The following is a 19225-nucleotide window of genomic DNA, read 5'->3' on the forward strand; positions in this document are numbered from 1 at the left end:
TACTCACCTCAGGAGTGAGTGAGTGTGGGAGTAACTCGGTGGATTCGCTTTGGACCTCTGGGATCAGTGACCGCTACTTATGCGAAGCACGGGGTGAATCCGGATCTCGTAAGGTTGGACTTTGGACTCGGATCCGGATCGTCCACTCCATTGTTGCATTACAAATTCATGGTGCTTAGTTAGATGAAGTGTTAATGTTATTTCTGCTGTTACTTATAGTCGAATCATAGCTATTATTCTGGTTGATCTACATAATGGCTCTATTTGGTGTTTATACTTCTCCATTGGCGCACGCTTAAGGATATGTGCAGCACAGTCCAACCGCTGGATGCCCCTACGCATGTTGGGTACCCTGGAGAGGAGCTCAATTCGAGGGAATGCCAAATCTCAATGGTCATGTCTCGTCCTCTCTCTTGGGGTTGGTTGATTCTTTTGGATTAAACAATATAAATTTTCAGGGATCACGTTTTACTGAATCCAATAAGCAAAAAAAAACCTCAGGATACAATTACTTTTGTTGATAATGTTGATCCTATTTGCCCCCCGTGTAAAGTGGAAAAATCTTTGTGGCAAATTTTTTTGTCACGCAATTTTTCTATACATATTTGGGCGACTAGGTCTGTGAGAATGCACATGGAATACTTCCAGGCTTCATTGCTTTTGATCTTTTTGAGTCTTTGGTTTGCTCCCCTTCCCTCTTCAAAGCCGATAAGACTAGGGCTTTTTGTATTTTGTCATTACTATGTATTTTATTTGGATTTGTTGAAACGAATGTGTATTTCAGAATGTCATCCCTTCTCCCTTAATTACTATTCTTTTTTTCTTTTTTTCTTTTATTTTTTGGGTAAGCAACCTTAATTGTTATTCAGTTTATCAATAAATGGGTGGCTAACCTTTCATTAGGGATGTAAACGGATCGAATTCGGTCGGATAGTAGCATTATCATATTCGTATCCGATTATATTCGGACGGATTCGGATAATTTTCGGATAGTGATTTTTTTAATACAGGTTCTCCTAAATGGATATGAATACAGATCGAATACGATTTTTTGACTATCCATTGACATATTTACCGTTTTTATGATGAGGGTTTGGGTTGAGACTTGAGAGTTTAGTAACTACCCTTTTTTCTACTCTTCTTAGTCGTTTATTCTCTTACGTTTTTTACTTTTGATTTTTTAATAGATATGTAATTCTATGTATCACATTGCATAAAGCAATATATATAAACCAATTGCAAATCTAGAAAAAGAATCACATTATCTTATCTTATAAATTTATAAAAATAAGATAACAAAATCCAATAAGGTAACCTAAAAGGATAGACAAACACAGAGTTATATTTTAGATATTTTATTACCATCGGACTGCTAAACGAATCGGATAATAATCGATCGGATAGGGGGATTATCATATTCGTATCCGATTAGTTTCGGACGGATTCGGATTCTCCTAAACGGATAGGAATGTTGATCGAATACGGATTTACGAATATCCATTTACATCCCTACCTTTCATGCTCTATTGATCCTGCAACTCATTCAGATTGTTCCTTGCTATATGCCTCTTTCAGATTATCTTGCCTTGCCATATATGAATCACGTTTATGTGCGATGGATGCTATGACTTAATAACTAGTATTGTGAATTGGGCAGCTGTTTGTTTATTTGAATTACATTTTGTTGTTGTCTACATGAATTGTGGTTATGCAGGAGACCAATTGGCACCAAAAGCCAAAGGCATCCTGCAGCAAGGTCTGCAGCAAGCAGTGGCAAAAGGGTTTGTAGAATAGAAGTACGGGTAGATACTGTTGATCTTGTCAGGTGGATTATGCAAGGTAATCAAACTGGTTGGACTTTGGATTTATTTCATAATTTGTTAACCATTTCCTTGTTTAATTGAGGCGTTGTTCTCTGTACCACAATGCAGGCTGGGCCAAGGCACATGGGGGTGGGTGCAATGACCACCCTGCCCCCTGCACAGGTTGCCCATGTGCCTGGGTGCAGCCTACGCTGCGGCACAAAGAACATTCTCCCTTTACTTTAATATGGATGTATCTCTAATGTTAAAAGGATTCATATGTAATCTCAATAGCTAGGAGGTTAGCTCATAGGGCGAGGATGCATAGGATTATAGCTAATTATCTTTGTTTGGTTAACATAGACAAAAAAAAAAAGAAAAAAGATTGAATGCTTCCTACATGGGCCTCAATGGTACCTCCAACCTGCCACGTCGCAAATGTCATTGCAATACAAGAATGCTTCCTACATGGACCATCCAGGAAACCGTTCCTCAAACAAAATTGCTTTTTTGTTCCCATTATAAACTGCGAATGTTTCTTTGTAACAGTTTCCACCTTTTTGAAGATTTTTTTTTTTAATTTCCATTTATTGTAAGGTACAAGAATGCCAACATTGGCATTTCATCTCCAATTTACAGTTTCTGCCCAGCAATGGGCACTAAGAATGTCAAATAAATGACAAACTAATACAAAGAAAGAAAAGAACAAAGTGAACAACAAATATCATGGGGGCACAGATCTCACTACATTAATCAGTTTCGCATCCTTTTTCACCAGCAGACGGACCCCCTTCACAAGTTCTTCCTTAACCGTGAACAGGAATGCAGCAGCAACCACACTCTGTATAATTTTTGTGCTCATCCCCTTATAAAACCCGGACAAGCCTTCATATTGGATCATCTTCGTGATTGCATCAAGTGTGCCTGCAATTGTCAACAAGTTGTAGGGGGGGAAGGACAAGAAGTTGTATCACTATGAGTTCAAGAAGATTTAAATGATGGTTTTTCGCCGGATGTTGGCACAGATCATTTCACCATCTCAGTAACTCTATGCAAATCTAAATTGTCTTTTATCAATCTTCATTTATATGTGTTAAGGATTAATTTCTCTTCTAGAATAAATAATTGTGAATGGAGACTTCTACATGTTGGATGGCTATGATCATCCAAGCAGGAAAATTTTGCAGGAAGATACCTCCTTTTTTAACAAACAGCACCCATCATGTACACCACAAAATAGGAGATGACGTTCGATTTCAGGACCTCTTTGAAGGTCACCCAGGTAAAGCCTATATTCTCATAATTTCTTCACATACAAGAAGATAACCATACTATTGTTTCTGACCTTTATAATGATGTCTTTTGTCTACTCCAGAAACTTGTTTAGCCTGAAGCCTTGCCTGCAAAAGCAATAGAATGATTGGAGAACGAAGACATATCACAGCAAAAATTTTAAATAATAGCCACAAAATTCAGAAACATCCAATTGCAAATAAACTAACTTTGGATCAGCAAACTTTTTAACAGTTTATCTCCTGATTGATGTATTGTACATCAACCAATGCTTTTTACAAATGGAGCTGTGGCTAGCGGCAGTCTAAGAGTGAACTTAACAATGACACCATCCAATCACAAATAGATGCATGAGCTTGCATCAGCCAACTTTCAAAGGGAGATTTAATGTCCAATAGACAAATTACCAATGATTATAGGAAAGAGTGGCTGGATCGCTGGACCATCTAATTCAGTTGGTGGTCCAAGTGACCTAATCAGCGACACTTTATGCCTTAGTGAAATGCTATATTAGTCATTAAATGTGTCTCATTTAACAGGTGTCCCTCTAGCTCATCGTAGCACATTAATTTCATACAATGAGATCTGAAGTTCTCCGGTCCTGAGAGTCTCTAATGGTCACCTTAGAACAAGATGCTCCATCGGCCATCAATCATATTGACTCCAAAATTATCAGAGTAGAGGACCAGACATCCACTGTAGAACAATGATACCAACTGATGCAACCTAGGGTCCAAAAACCCTGATGTAGGCCGCTTTGGGCCCACTAACGTGAATATATTCCAAATATGAAGAAACAGTAGCAATCTCGCAATTTTCTGGACAGGTTTAGGACCTCCCTAGGCAAGAAACAAGGTCCAAGGATGCAAAAGTAATAAAAGTTTTGAAGGAAAGGGTTAATTTGGAAATTCAGAAAGAATGGGGATAATATCAAAAACATAACAAGAATGTGAGGGCTTTAGTATAAATAAACAGAAAGGAGTCCTTAAATAAGAAGAAGCTGATGAAGTTATTTGCAAGGTTAATTAGGTGATGTAAGACAGGTTTGGAAAACCACATCAAAGCACAAACCAGTCTTATTCTAGACACAAACATGAGTTATTGGGGTTTACGGGCTGCTGTAGTTGAAAGAACAAGTGGAATGCTCTTCGGAGATGAAAATGCAGGCTGGGAGAAATATGATGGAATAAACAACAAAGGATTTGGGAGATCAAACAGGGATGATTTGCTGTAGATATAGAGTGAGAGAGGAGTGGATAGAAGAAGAAGAAAAAAGTTCATCTTGGCTTCACAGCATCTTGGATTCACTCCAAGAATTGCATAGAACCACTCATGCTTTCATTTCTTCCTTCTTTTCCTCCATCTCCAAATACAATCTATTTAAACCCAAAATGAAAAAAGAAGGAAATAACTTCCTAATAAGTACTTTTCCAGTAATAACTACTCCCTAATAACTACCTTTCCAGCAATAACTCCCTTAAAAAAAACATTAGTACATAACAATTCTGGCCCCAAATAAAAATACAACAAAATAATACGAACTACACATAAGGTTGGTCATCTAGCCATAATGAAGTGATATGTTATGTACGTCGGCGTCTCCTCTGATATGTCCTAAATCCTGCTGTGATGTCCCTCATCATTTGGGTTATTTATGTAATTTGCATTTTTTTTATTTTATCTTGCTGGAGTTAGATAAACATAGGGAAGATCTTTTTCAGTTTCAGTTTTAATCCAATTAGGAGTCTTTTTTAATTTTCCTTATATATAGTACATAGATATGTGTTCCATTGAGATTAACAGATTGGAATGGAATTTATCTAAGTCATATGCTGCTGTGAGAGCTGAACAGTTTGGTTCGACTGGTGCTATCTTCTCCTTTCCTTAGTTCGATTCAGTTCTGAAACCTTCCCTCACGCGATGATCTTCGCTTCTCATTGTAACATCCCACTACCAAGCCTTGATCCTTTGACCTCATGATAAAGAATATAATCACTAAACCACTGAGGCAATGGAAAAGCTGGTCTTCTCTTCTCTTAGATTCTTCTTCTTTTATACTTCCTTTTTTCTTTCATACATTCCCTGTGATTTTGTTATTTCTCGTTACCGCCTTCCATTATTTTTCTACAACTTGTGGTACTGTTAGCTTGAACAAAATTGATTACTGAATACTGACCCTCCATCTTTAATCGAATTGGTCTAAACTTTGGGTTAGATTGTTGTCCTAGAATGATCCAAACCCTAGAGTCCCATCCCCGTCAAACCTCCCTAATGTGAGATATTGACCTGCACTCAAACCTGGTCCCGTAGATTCCACCAGTTCTAACGTCAGTAAATTTTTAATTCATTCCTGGTTGTTGATTTGGGTTATGCTTGGTTGGGATTTAGAGGTCAATGGCTTAGGATCATAAGCCTGAAATTTCGTTTTGATTGGAGTTCACAAATGGGAGAACTCTCACCTGAAATCGATTGAGTTCACCGCTGGTTTCAGCTTTCATCATGAAGAAAAATACTGTTCTTATTTACGAACGACTCTTTTCTGTTTCTTTATACTTAAGCCCTCACATTCTTAGTATTTTTTCTATTATTCCCCATTCTGAACTTCTACATTAGCCCTTCCCTTCAAATTTTTTTATTACTTTTGCATCTTTGACCTTGTTTCTTGCCCAAAAATGTCCTAATTGTCCAGAAAATTACAAGACTGCCACTGTTTCTTCATATTTGGAATTTATTCACGTTGCTGGGCCCAAAGCGACCTACATCAGGGTTATTGAACCCTTGGTTGCATCATTGTTATTGGCTCTGAAATGATCAGAGTACAAGACCAGACAAATCCACCCCTTATGGTTGGTAGTCCAATTGTCCAGACTCCAGAGTCCCAAACCGACCTCAACCATGAGATCAGCTCAACCAGACCCCAGCCACAGAAACACAGATTAAGAAAGAAAGAGTGCAAAGGCCCCCAGAGAGGAGGGTGAAGGTAACACAGAGAAAGGATCAAATACCCACAGAATCACTGCAATTAGTACTTTGGTCACTGTTCAAAAAAATCCCATTATATAAGATTATGGAGAGAAGAGATAAAAGTACAGTATTTTTTTCAAAGAAGTGGTTCGAATAAGTATGTTTTTTCTAATTTGAACAATGAATAGTTGCCCTCACAATAATAAAACATCTTAGGTTATTTCCTCACTTTTTTTATGGTAAACATAGTCAAGTCAGCAGATATCAATCATCTTCATAGAAGGATTTAAGATAAGTAGAACGAAGTCGGAGCATATGGCGTGTAAATTTAGTTACACAAAGACGGATAATGAAGTGCTGAAAATTGATGAGAGGGAGATTTCACAAAGTGATTATTTTAGGTATCTTGGATCAATCATAAATAAAGAAAGTGATATAGAAGATGATGTTTCACAGAGAATTAAAATAGGATGGATGAAGTGGAGAGGTGCGTCCGGAGTGTTGTGTGATTGACGTATTCCTTCATAACTTACAAGGAAAAGTTTATAGGAGAGTCATATGACCAGCTATGATATATGGTGTGGAATGTTGGACAGTTAAGATGCATCATATAAATAAACTCAGTGTAGCGGAGATGAGGACATTGAGATGGATGAGTGGCAAAACTAGGAAGGATAAAGCAAGGAATGATCATATTAGAGCTGATTTGGGAGTAGCTCCAATACATGATAAGCTACGAGAAAGTCGTTTGAGGTGGCATGGCCATGTTCAACAGAGACCTTTGGATGATCCAATATGGAGGAGTGATTTGATTCAGATTGAAGGAACTAAAAGAGCCAGAGGCAAACCTAAAATGGCCCTAGGAGAAATTGTGAAGAAAGACAAGCATAACTTAGGCCTTGTATCAAGTATGAACTCGAATAGAGCTGAATGGAGGGCCAGGATCCATGTAGCCAACTCCATTTAGTTGGGTGGCTTGACTTAATGAATAACCAATTCTCAGTCAGCATGCATCGACCCAAATCTAGATCCAGGGTGAGCTGATTAGCAACTCCTAGTCAAAGGTCATGTTTTGGTTGCTTTGCAGGCTTCTTAACCACATTTCTACAAGCTGGATGTCAATTACCTTCACCACAAGGACTGGATAAGTCACCACAGTTGCTCCAAGTTTAGCAATAGCTCCAAGAAGAAAAATCTGGTAAAGTCATTGAACAAAAGGAAGATTAAACAGTCCGTCAACCATATAGCTGGAAAAGGAGGTGGTTCTCACTTCTGAGACTTCGAGTGAACAACCCACCTCTAAAGCAGTTATCCCATTATTTCCCTTGTTCCTTGAGGCACGCCTGGCCTTTAGCTTCTTTAATAAGGTCTCATACAACATGAACTGTATCGAGGGATTGCTAACCTGAAAACACCACCAGACACATTTGGCACCTTTCAGTGCCCATCATATATTAGTGCTAAGAAGGGCTACTTCTTAGTTCTTACCATCATGAGTGTTGGAAAAACGCCCTTCCAGAAACCCAAAACACCAGCTTCATTGTAGAGCTCTTGCACCTGTACAAAATAGAAACCATTTAGTCCTAAACCTATGTGTCAGATATTCAGTTATTTTTTCTCATTTTCCAGGTTTTGTTGTAAGCCACAGATATAATCAGAAACTAAATTTCATGATAGTCATCTCTCTTTATCACTGTAGATTGCCACAAAACTTCAGCATTCAAGGGAAAAAACTGAGTTTCTGACTACCAATAATGGTCTTTTGGATAATAATAAGAATATAAAATATCTTTAAAAGTAATAGATTGAATATTATTCACAAACATAATTTTTGTGGCATGCAAGAAGCAATGATTTTCATATGCAACCACCAATTTTATAATGGAATTGTCACTGAGCTTATATTTTACGTACAGCATGGCTAGTCCCATAGGGAGGAGGCTCCACTGCAGCAAGAATTGCTTCATCTGGCATAACTGAAGAACTCTCAGAAGGCTTTTGTTCTGTTGAGGATTTTGTGTGAGTCTGCAAAGCAAAAGCACAAATAAAGCTAATAAATCAAATCAGGATGATTATAATTAGTAATAAAGAAATATTCTTGTTATCACATCATTGGCTTTGAAGTATACAGAGACAGGATGTTTTGAGCCACATGAACGTCTCATATGTGGATCCAGATCATGCAAAAAATTGGTAACCTCTTGATTAGCCATACATACTGTTCCCTTACAGAGCCATTGCCCATCTACTCTACAAATACAGTACTTGCATATTTATTGTTTCATTACAAATAATCAACTCTTGGAAAAAATGGCTCCTTTTGCCAAATGGTATGGGCTTATAGGCTCCAACTTGCTAACTGCGACAAGGATTATCTGAGTATATGAGGACAAATTTTTTAACTGCCATGTGTCAGTCATTTCAAAACAGAAACTCGGCTTCATTTATATTCACATAATTTCTCTAACAGCTTAAGGCTTTCTTTGGTTGGATTTCTATTTCAATTTTAGGGAGCTATTTCGATCTCAGGCTGTTTGGTATGATTCTTGCACCCAATTTCAGAGAAATTGAAATCAAGTTGAACAGAAATCTTGAAATAGCGAGGGAGTTATTTCACAATTTTTATTCAACTTAATCTCAATCTATTTCATGCAAACCTAATCTCTACTCTCTTTCTATCTATCTTGTTTTGGTTACAAACGGAGAAGACAGCTCTGTAAGCCACCACCACCCCACCCTTCCATAACCATGCCACTACTCCCCCTAAGCGATGCCTCCTCTCGCAGCCCCCTGCACCCCCACCCCACCCCCTCTACGCAACCCCCACCCTCCTCTGCAAAACCCCCCACCCACCCGCTTTGAGCAACCCCTGGTAACCCCTGCTCCTGTCGCCCCCTGCCATAGTGGCCCTCGCACCCCCCGCCCTCTCTGCTGCCCCTGCAAACCCTAAACCCAAATGTTGAATAACAATACTTGATCAGACTCCACTTCTCCGACATTGTGAGCACAACCATCAATATTCTCTACTTCAGCATCTACATCAATGGGATGATGGGCATGACCAGTCTCGACCTCTCAACCATCACTGAGAGCCTCGACACCGCTTATTACCAGGGTTTTGTACTCATATCTCCACCGTCATCAATGGTGCCATAATGGGGCAAGCAGGTCCAATTTCTAACATTCAATCAGGGATGCCCAATGCCATCCCCAATGGTCTTGAGGTCATGAAGGTGAGCAATGAGGTTGGCAGCTTGGATGGCTTGTTCTCCATCGATGGGTCGTATTTGGGGTCCTCATCCACCAATAGCAAGCTTAAGATAGTCACAGCAGTTGGCCTGGCATGGAAATCATGACCATGCTGTTGCTAGGCACGATGTTTGTGCAATGGCAGAAGAGGCCTACTGATTGGCCGAAGTGCAACAGCTTCTTGCCGTGACTACTCCCTCTTCACGCCAACCATTTTAGGACCCAACATACAAGTTTGGTTGTTCGTGTTGGTGGGTTCTGGATAAAGGGGGGGGCGGGGGTGGGGGAGGGGGAGGGAGATGCAGGAGTGAAGGAAGAAGAAGAAGACCATAAATAGAAAGAATCTATTCTTGAAATTGGAACTACCAAATGAATTTCTTATTCTTGAAATATTTTCAATTAATGCAACCAAACAATTTCAATTTCTTGACCAAAAAACTACTTGTTGACTTATATTAAGAAATCAATTTGAAATTGAAATTTAAGTAGAAATCCAACCAAAAATTGCCTTAGGTTGAATGGTTTACCTGGAGGGTGGAAAAGTTGCTTTGTTGTAACTGAACCTATTCATAGTATTCTAAAACACCCCTTGAAAAAACTTAACCTATTCCCAGTTGAGTAAATAAGCTTGGAGAACCTTGCTGTAGACATGGTTCGACCATGAAACAGAAGGCGACTTCATGTTGTAACCAAACCAATAATCTGGTACTAAATCATTGGCAATGTTAATCATTAAAATTGATTTTTAAGTATACCAAGTGAATCTAATAACTTATACAAATGAATCCAATAACTTATATGACAATGTTTAAAAAATAAGCAAGGTAGCAATGAGCTTCAAAATGGGAAAAAAAAAACAGTTCTAATCAAACCTGAAGATTAAAGCTATAAAGGAGAATGGGTTACAAATCAACTAGTTTTTTACCTGCATTCGAGTAACAACTACCCATATTGGGTTGGTCAACAGCACATTCATGCACCTGCAAAAAGATGATATCAAGCAATACTGTAAGAAGGAACCCACATGATGAGATGAAGAGGAATCGAAGCTCAAAGCTTTAAATTAAGTATTTACTAAATATCTCTGGTTCAAGAAGTCACTGAGCAAGAAAATAATTAGCATTTAGTGAAAAAAAAAGAAACGCTACAACAGGCAGTACTTTAACCAACAAACAAATAGCAGAATGCCCTGGTTAAGGGGAATCTATTTACACCTATTCAGTAGCAGGAGCCTCGTGCACTGGGACGCTCTCTCTCTCTCTCTCTCTCTCTCTCTCTCAAAGGTTTCTTTAAAGTTAATAATATCTATAGTCCCAATCATGTTAGACCAATATCAAGGAGAATAGGCACATGTGTCTTCTACAACAGTAGAAAAGCTCTCAATGTACAACTATAATCTCCATTCTACATCATTACTTTGAGCAGCTGGTTGAAGGTGCCTATATGTTTGATAGTATAGCCACCAGTTGCATTAGTTTTGAACTAATTAATTTATGAGAAGTTGAGGTGCCAAGTGAGAGCAATAAGATAGTGTCGACTCTGCAGGTTTGCAGTGTGCACAGGAATTCCATGATAACTAAAGTGTAGCAAAATAAATTTGAACCAGAGAATAAATAAATCCAAAGGTTAATAGGAAGGAATAGGTTTGGTACTGGAGATTTGAAAACATGAAAACATCTAATGACATGAGAACAAATGAAGGATTCCAAGACAAATAATTTCTATGAAGATTGTGTATTGGAAAATCACCCAGATAACGCAGCCACCACAAGCGACGACAATATTCCAACTGATCCATCACCGGTCCCTTTCTTAAAGCGATCAAGTGCAGAAGCTTCTGCCTTGTTCCTGAATATTTGATAGAAATAGTAGTAAACACCCTGTACCAATATAAAGTGATGAAATGAGCCAAAAAATTAAACTCTGAATGAACAAAGTCTACAAAATTATGCTCATTCAGCACTAGTTCCCTATCGTAAAGCCACTTTGTTGTAGATGAAGTATTCAAATCGAGTTTTATTGTTAGAAAATTAGTATTGGGTCGTACTGCAATGTCAGGAACAGGGTACAGACCAAGCAGAATATAATAAATATTAAAAAATTACTTAACACTGTAAGTCGTAAGAGTTGAAAGGGAGAAGGAATAGCCATGAGAATAAGTATGCATTTAGTTCCTGCCAAAGATAGTATTGAGAACGACCAGATTTGACATTGAATTTAAGATCAAAGAATATCAGGTCACTCAGAAAATCAGTGAAAAGAACAGAGAGACGAGGAAATACGGGGGACCTGCATTGTTTGGGTGAAGAGTTGCCCGCCTGCTCTCCTCAATGTCTACCTTGCAACTAGAATATATTGTCTGAATGACACCTCTATAGGAGTATTTAGAACATGTAACCTTCTTCTGATTGCACCTTGTCTTATTCCGAAAAGTTTTTTAGGTTGAGTAGAAGAGAGTTTTCAAAATTATTTAAAAAGTGAATTACCATTATGTCATTTTCAAGAGTTGTCATCATCCTACATGCTTTTCAAGTACACATGTGAAATGGCAAGTTTTATTCTCACTCAAAGAAAAAAGTGAATTAAACTAGAAGGGCAAAAAAAAATAAGGTTACAAAATATTTTACACCTTAAGGGTGTCAATAAGAAAATCCCCTTTAATTTTTTCAAAAGAAAAAGAGTGCCATACAAACACACTTAGGATTTATATTTTCACAATAGTTTAAAAGGTTCAATATTTTTCATGCGGTTCTTAGACCATAATAAGGTGAACCTTTTACATTCAAGTCAATAAAATCTTAAGGGACTTCCTAAGAGCTGTTCGTTCAAATTAAAGAAGAAAGAAAAGTATAACTTAATAAGCTAGATACTGATATAAAATGTACGAATGTACGATAATAATATAATCCAATGTTAGCATACAGAAAAGTTTCACTAATAAAAATGGAGTACAAAACTCCATGGTCCATGTATATGATGTGTAGTGCATTAATGTTCAAAGAACATGCAAATCAAAGCCATGGAAAAGAAACATCTTTTTTTGTGATCATAAGATTTCTTTTCATAAGTTATTTTGCCCAAGGACTAAAAGCCTTCTTCCCTTCTCTGAGTTCTCTATGTCTAAGTATAGACTCTGATGGTACACAAAAGTTATTTACATTTTCAACCCCACCCCCCCCCCCCGCGCCCCCCAAACTGGTTAGTGGTACCCCACAAAACTACTTAAGCGTTAGCATATACCAACCACCCATACAATTCTGCGGTTTCCTGAAAGACCATTTTGAGTCTGTCTTTTCTGGTTAGAACAAACATTGCTCGAGTCTACCACAAAGTCGGTTGGCCATTTCAATGTTTATTCATAAACGAGAGTCAGTGTCCTTTCTGGTTAGAACAAGCATTGCTCGAGTCTACCAGAGTCTGTTTTTAGTCAAGAATCTTTTGCTAACAGTTCTAATTTTCAATAAAGTGTCCTTCTCATATCAAAATAACTATTCATAACTAATTGAAATCCATCAGGTGTATGAGACTGTGAGGTAGCCCCATTTAAATACTACAATGCATGGAAGAATTAGTAATTAAATTTACAGTAATGAGTCCTCAATGTTGATTTATATATTAAAAATTCTGCATTTTCGTTCATTTCTCATATTTTAACGACTGGGTTTGAAAGAGCATGACCCCAACATCAAAACCCATTCCATATGAACCCAAGTACACTGAGAGTGACAACTCATAAAACAGTCGGCTTCAAGTTAACAAATTGCACTCATAAAATTGCAATGGGAAAAGGAGTATAATGCTTACTTGTGATGCAGCAGTTCCAACCAACGATGGCGTCAGGCCTCCATATAAACGCCCCCATCCCTCTTGTTTAGCAACCTGCAACCCATTAAATTAAATCCAAAAGAAATATGCATATCAATATAGATATTTACCACCAAAAAAAAAAATTTATTCAGTAAAGGTAATAGTTGAAAATATAACAGAACCTGACATATTTGTTCAATTGTTCCGAGTTTCCCGTTCGACTTCTTTGGATCTCGTTCGGTCTGTTGACGAGTATTAACCTAGGTTGGAGCAACCAAAAAAAGTATTTTTTTTGTCAAAAATAAAACCAGAAAAAATGCGACAATTAGTAAATCAGAAGAAAGAAGAACCCAAACAAAATATACTAAAAAAGGAGCAGAAAATACAGTTTGTAAGGGATATGTGAGGAGCTGAGCGATGATTCCCCCTCCAGCTCCAGCCAATCCATTGATTAAAGCATCTGACATCTTTCCTAAGAAAAATAAAGGAAAAACGAAGTAGAAGCTCGGGCTAATCGATCGATTGAGAAAGAGGAAGATGAATAACAAGAACAGGAAAAAAGAGAGACATGGAGAGAGGGAAAGAGACGGGCTGGATCAAAAAACGTGCATGAATATCTCAGAGTTTGGCTGTAGTGATCTAATTTCATGTCGTTCTCTATCGGAGATGAGTAGTTTTGATTTTGGTCTTCCCTTCGAGAAACAATTAAACAAATTAAACGACGTTGTTGCTTGTACACTATTGTATCATTGATTGTAGTGACCCGTACCGGACCAAATTACCCTTTGTGAAGACAAAAATTACCGAAATTATTCTGTCCTCATGACTCACGATGGAATATCCCCGTCAACCATCTGGTATGATACCTGGGTCCACGGTCAAAGATCCGTGGTCCAATAAAAAACCACCATTTCGGATTTCTGGTAGAAAATGACATCGTAAATCATATTCTTTTTTTTTTTGGAATCGTAAATCATATTCTTCCCTTTTTCTGATAGAGGTAGTGATGTCGATGGGTCGATTTGATTTGTTTCGGTTCGGTTTTGATTTGATTTCAGTTTCACTTATTGGTTTGATATCTAGTTCAATTCGATTTGGTTTTGGTTAACCATGTAAATATACACATATTTATAAGAACAATAGAATTTTTATGATTTCTGCTTTGGTATAGGATTTATATTGATTTCGTTTCGGTTTGGTTTTTCATATTCGGTGCAGTCCCATTTGGGTTTGGTTTCACAATACCCCAATGCAAATTTGATCCGATATGTTTAGCTTGATTCAGTCTGTTTTCACTAGTTCGATCTAGGTTTTGACTCCCCAATGCAGAGAAAAACAATGGCAAAAACCACAAAGCATGCTCTATCGGAGGTTTTGTTTTTTCTTTAGAGTTTAGGGTAAAAGTTGTAATTTCATTTTGAAGGCAAAAAACAAATCCTACATCACATTTAGGGAAAGAATCTCCTTTGAACCCTAGATTTACCTAAGTGAAAGAGTCATGACTCATGAAGCAACTCTAATATTTTGAATCAAGCATATGCAGGGGAACAAATAAAAACTCTTCAAAGCGCATTTGGAAATCATTTTAATGAAGGGTGCATCTTGTTGTAATTTTATTTTGATTACCTCTTGTATTATTCCTAGAAATTCTTTAAATTAAGATGGATTTTCAAAATAATTTGATAGTGATATATCATTGTACATGTTTTTTCACAAAAGCTATCAATACCTTGCACGATTTCTTTAAAGTATACATGTTAAATTAAAGGGTTTTACGTTTATCAAAAGAAGTTTTATACTAGAAGGGCAAACAAGTAAGCAGTCTACTACTTTCTCTTAAATTATAATGGCATTTTCACCACATAGCAATATTTAAAAGGAAAAAAAAAATAGTTAAATGACATCTTTATACGTGTATTTAGAACTTGATCCTTTCATTTGATTGTCATTTTCTTATTCCCAAAAGTAGTTTAAGATAGATGAATGAAAAAGATTTTCAAAAAATAATTGAAAGTGATATATCATTATTGTCATTATCAAAAGATGTCATTGGCATACACATTTTCGAATCTACATGTGAAATGACACTATTATTTCTCTTTGGAAAAAATAAATTGTAAGAAGAGATTAAAAATATATAAATAAGAGGAAGAGATGATAGATATTTTCAAACTTGGTTATTAACCACGAGGGTATAGCTTTGTTGGCAAGGACCAACACTTTACAATTAAGAGGTCATGGGTTCCTCTCTCCTTGGGGCCAAGCATGGTCCATTTTGGGTCTAATAGGGTCGGGCTTGTGTTGAGCCTTGGAGACCCTAATTGTGCCTGGGTTTTCAAAAGCTTGACACAACATGGCCCTATTGCACCCGTAATATTGAGTTATCCACGTGGCAAAGCAGTCATCTCAATGTATAATATATGTCTGCTAACTACAATCCTTTTCTTTAGTAGAAGTCTTATAACTATAATCTAATTGGCTACATTTGCATTCGACGTTATGAGATTGGTGGTTTCAATTACCCACTCATCCCAAACCAATCCAACTCGTGGATGTTTGTTATATTTCATTCGCTTTCCAAATTAAATCAAATTATCAAAATCATGATGCATTTGGATTGTGGGATTTGAATTTCAATTGGTTTTTCAAATCTAAAGATTTAAAATTCAGCGACTTGAAATACATTGATATGTCAACCTCTAGGATAAATATTATAAAATCAAGTTATAAGTAATTCATATAAGGCGAATTATTATTGTTGCACAAGTTTGTATTTTCTTAATTTCATAAGGTATCTGTTTTGTCACATGAATATATGTTATGTCAATTCCAACCATTGGATAGAGAGAACATGATCTAGATTAACCACATATCAAGTTTTAGAGTTTCATTTAGTCAAATATCTGTTTTTATTGGTACACGTCCTTTGTATGCCCATGCATATGTACCAATAGCTTAGATGTTACTGTACATTCTCCTAACTCTAAGTATGAATAGTTGCTTAGATTAATAAAATGTGAATATGGATGATTCGTTTTGTCTTGTGAATTTTGGAAACATTACTTTCCATCGTTTCATGCATAATATCTTTAGGGGATATTTTGTTGTAATTAAGATAGATTACAACAAGATTGTAACTTTATTTTTTTGCTCCGTGTTTTACGCGCAAAAATTATTTTAGTCATGGATAAATAAGGGTTTTCAAAATAAGTTGAAAGTGACTTATTATTATGTCATTTGCAAAAGTTGTCATTGCCCATATGAAACGACAAAATTATCCCTATATCAAATAACTCTTGCAAATAAGACAATGTGCAAAAAGGTAAAATTACAACTTCTTGGAATTTTAGTTCACCTATTTGGTGACAACAAAATGCACCAATATCCTTAATATAAGGGAAGCAGTTTTCTGTCTAAGAGTGTGGCCTATGCCAGCACTCTCATGTGCCTATCCCTCTTCTGCTTAAAACAAGGGGGCAGAGGTGTCTTTTCACATGGGGAGGAGAGAGATAGACTCATGGGAATGCTGGCATTGGCCACACTCCCGGACAGAGATCTTTTTCTCTAAATATAATTACACTTTTAAATTACATACTAACAATAAAGAGACTAGTCCTATCACGAAGTACATAGTTCCTCTCCATCCTCTCTCCTCCCTATACATGAAGCGTTGAAGTTCCTCCAAATTGGTGTGCTCCCATATTTCACTTGCTTAGACAATTTGCTCCAAAATATTAATAATTTAACTATAAAATAGACCAAATACAGATGCCCACTACCTAATCAGATTCTTTACTGGTGAGTTCATCACCATATTTGTTCAAAATCAAAGAAAATGATGTTGTACAATGTAACCATGGTTGGTTACACTTAGCCTATAATCATATTGGACCCATGTCAGAATTGCCCTCCTTCGTCCAACAAAGGTCACCCATTGTTTGTTTTGTAGTGGGTATAATTGGTAACGAAAAATGTTGATGTACCATAAAAATGATGAAATGCTGCCACTTTCATAATTTTACCTTGTCATTTGCGGTCCACATAAGATGGTGACAACTAAATGTAATTAGACTTGGTTACATAGAGATTAAAATGGTATATTTTCTTCGACAATTTTTTTTGTCACATATGATGAAGAGAGAATCTTTGCATCCAACTGATTTGATATTATGATTGGACTCTTGAAACAGCGAGTTCTTTACCCAAAAAAAAAGAAAAAAAAAAAAAAAACAGTGAGTTCATTAACTTCCCACCCACAAAATAAAGTGAAATTCCCTTGAAACAATCAGGATATTTTCCTTTCATTTCGATAGGCTTCGTCCGTCGCTAAAGGTGCGCAATACTCCAAATCATGCTTCTTCTCATTGACAAAGGTCCGAAATACATTTTATTGGTTGAAAAAAAGGGTTAGACCTTGTAGTTGAAGAGGGTCTCTTTTCTCAATGGGTGAAAGAAAATCCAGTCTAATATTTATTTTTGGTGAATGGAAATATACTAAGAGGAAAAAAATATATACAAAGCCAAACAGACTAATCAAGGGGCGCACCCCCCTTTAAAAAATGAACAAAACAACCATCAAAAGTTAGAAAGGACGAAAACAACCAATAGGGAGATGCAGAGAAGACCATAGAAAAAAAACGTCTAAACAAAATGAGGATATATCAAAACTCATAGGGGGGGGGAGGAGGGGAGAAGATACATAAAACAAGGGATGATACATCAAAAGCCAGGGGGAATAAGAGGAATATCCCAAGAAGAGGCAAGGTACATGTTCCTTAAAGTGTTTATGCTCGCTATACAAATGGGCAAAAGCTTGCTCCTAATCTCAAAGGTAATGGCCGACTTCACAAATCTACTCAATAGAACACATCAAGGAGGACCATCTCCTCTTATTTCTTTCACAGTATACATGTGAATCACGATACTAAAAGGCAACATACCAAGAGTGTCACAAGTGGATTTGCCATTGACTCTTTTAAGATCCACCCTCGTTTTTTTGTCAAAAATGAAGGATAACTTTAGGATATGACCAACACTTATTAAGGATAACTTTCTGAATAGAGTTGGAAAAACGACATGTGAAGAATAAATAATCTACACTTTTAATGGAGTTCCGCCAGAAACAACAGTTTGGGATAGTTAAATTCCTCTTTAAAAGGAACTATCAAGTAGGACGAGATTTAGTCATAGCTCTCCAAATGGTAAAATAGTCGCTAAACCAAACCAACACACCAATGAACTTTAGGGGCTATTGACTAAACAAATTATAAGCAAAAGAAGAGGAAAATTTCTTTGAAGCAACAAGTCAATGAACTTGATTTGATAGTGATATTTGTTGTAATAATATAATACTAAGGAGAAAAGAAAGAAAAAACGATGAAAGATTTCGTACACGACCAAATTTAAACATTGGATTGAAATACGCTGTTATTGTGAGGAGATTTTGTCTCACCGTGGGACAATGAAATATTGATGTTTCATTGTGATAAGAAAATACAAAAAGGAAACAAAAAGTGAAAGGTTTCATACATGTCATGTATGAACATTATGAAAACTAAAATCACTAGACATGAATACTTGGTTATAATTATAAAAAAAGAAAGTATCCACCCTCTAGACAACCAATAAAGGGGAATGTAAGAAGAAAATATTTGCTTATTAATAAAATAATCTTATGCCAGTTGTTTAGTGAGAAAACATAAGAAATGAAAAATTAATAGAAAGCTAATCATATATATCATTTTTTCCATCTTCCTCTCACAAATTGAAGAATAATTAGGCAACCAAATAAAAAGAATGAATTTATATTTGATTTTGATTATATCAATATAAATATTTTTAGGATTAATTTGTTTCGAAAAATTAACTTTTCATTGCTAGTGATTTGACTTTGTGATATGATTGTACTCGTGAAAAATGATTGTTATCATTAATTCAAAGGAGTGTTCCTGCGTGGGATATAGGGTCACACCCGCTGCCCAATGAAGCCGTCTGCCCATTAGGGGCAAAACTTCCATCATTTATGGGAGTGTGCCATTCATTTTCGCCTCCCATGTATATGTCACACCCCATCCAACCACGGAATGCAATGGAGCGTACCAATCGCTCTC

At 36.7% G+C, this 19225-nt stretch overlaps 1 protein-coding gene across 1 annotated transcript; it reads right to left on the reverse strand.

Annotated features, from left to right (window-relative positions):
* Positions 1-2345: 2345 nt before the first annotated feature.
* On the reverse strand, positions 2346-13790 carry LOC122668346 (peroxisomal nicotinamide adenine dinucleotide carrier-like). The gene is made up of 11 exons (XM_043864932.1): positions 13502-13790; positions 13298-13375; positions 13113-13187; positions 11058-11188; positions 10234-10288; positions 7974-8084; positions 7548-7616; positions 7357-7464; positions 7186-7254; positions 3148-3202; positions 2346-2726 (listed from the first exon to the last, which is right to left on the reverse strand). The coding sequence occupies exons 1-11, from the start codon at positions 13580-13582 to the stop codon at positions 2527-2529; spliced, it is 1032 nt and encodes a 343-aa protein (XP_043720867.1). The 5' UTR covers positions 13583-13790; the 3' UTR covers positions 2346-2526.
* Between the last annotated feature and the right edge of the window lie 5435 nt (positions 13791-19225).

Source organism: Telopea speciosissima, chromosome 1 (genome assembly GCF_018873765.1).
Source record: "Telopea speciosissima isolate NSW1024214 ecotype Mountain lineage chromosome 1, Tspe_v1, whole genome shotgun sequence".
NCBI classification, from domain to species: Eukaryota; Viridiplantae; Streptophyta; class Magnoliopsida; order Proteales; family Proteaceae; genus Telopea; species Telopea speciosissima.

Bases quoted from the DNA above. Each gene is read 5' to 3' on its own strand.
- LOC122668346 (XM_043864932.1), bottom strand. From the start codon at position 13,582: ATGTCAGATGCTTTAATCAATGGATTGGCTGGAGCTGGAGGGGGAATC. The intron at 8,085-10,233 runs GTAAAAAACTAG...TTTGCTTTGCAG, and splicing joins TAGTTGTTACTCGAATGCAG to ACTCACACAAAATCCTCAAC. The intron at 7,465-7,547 runs GTAAGAACTAAG...TGGTGTTTTCAG, and splicing joins TTTTTCCAACACTCATGATG to GTTAGCAATCCCTCGATACA.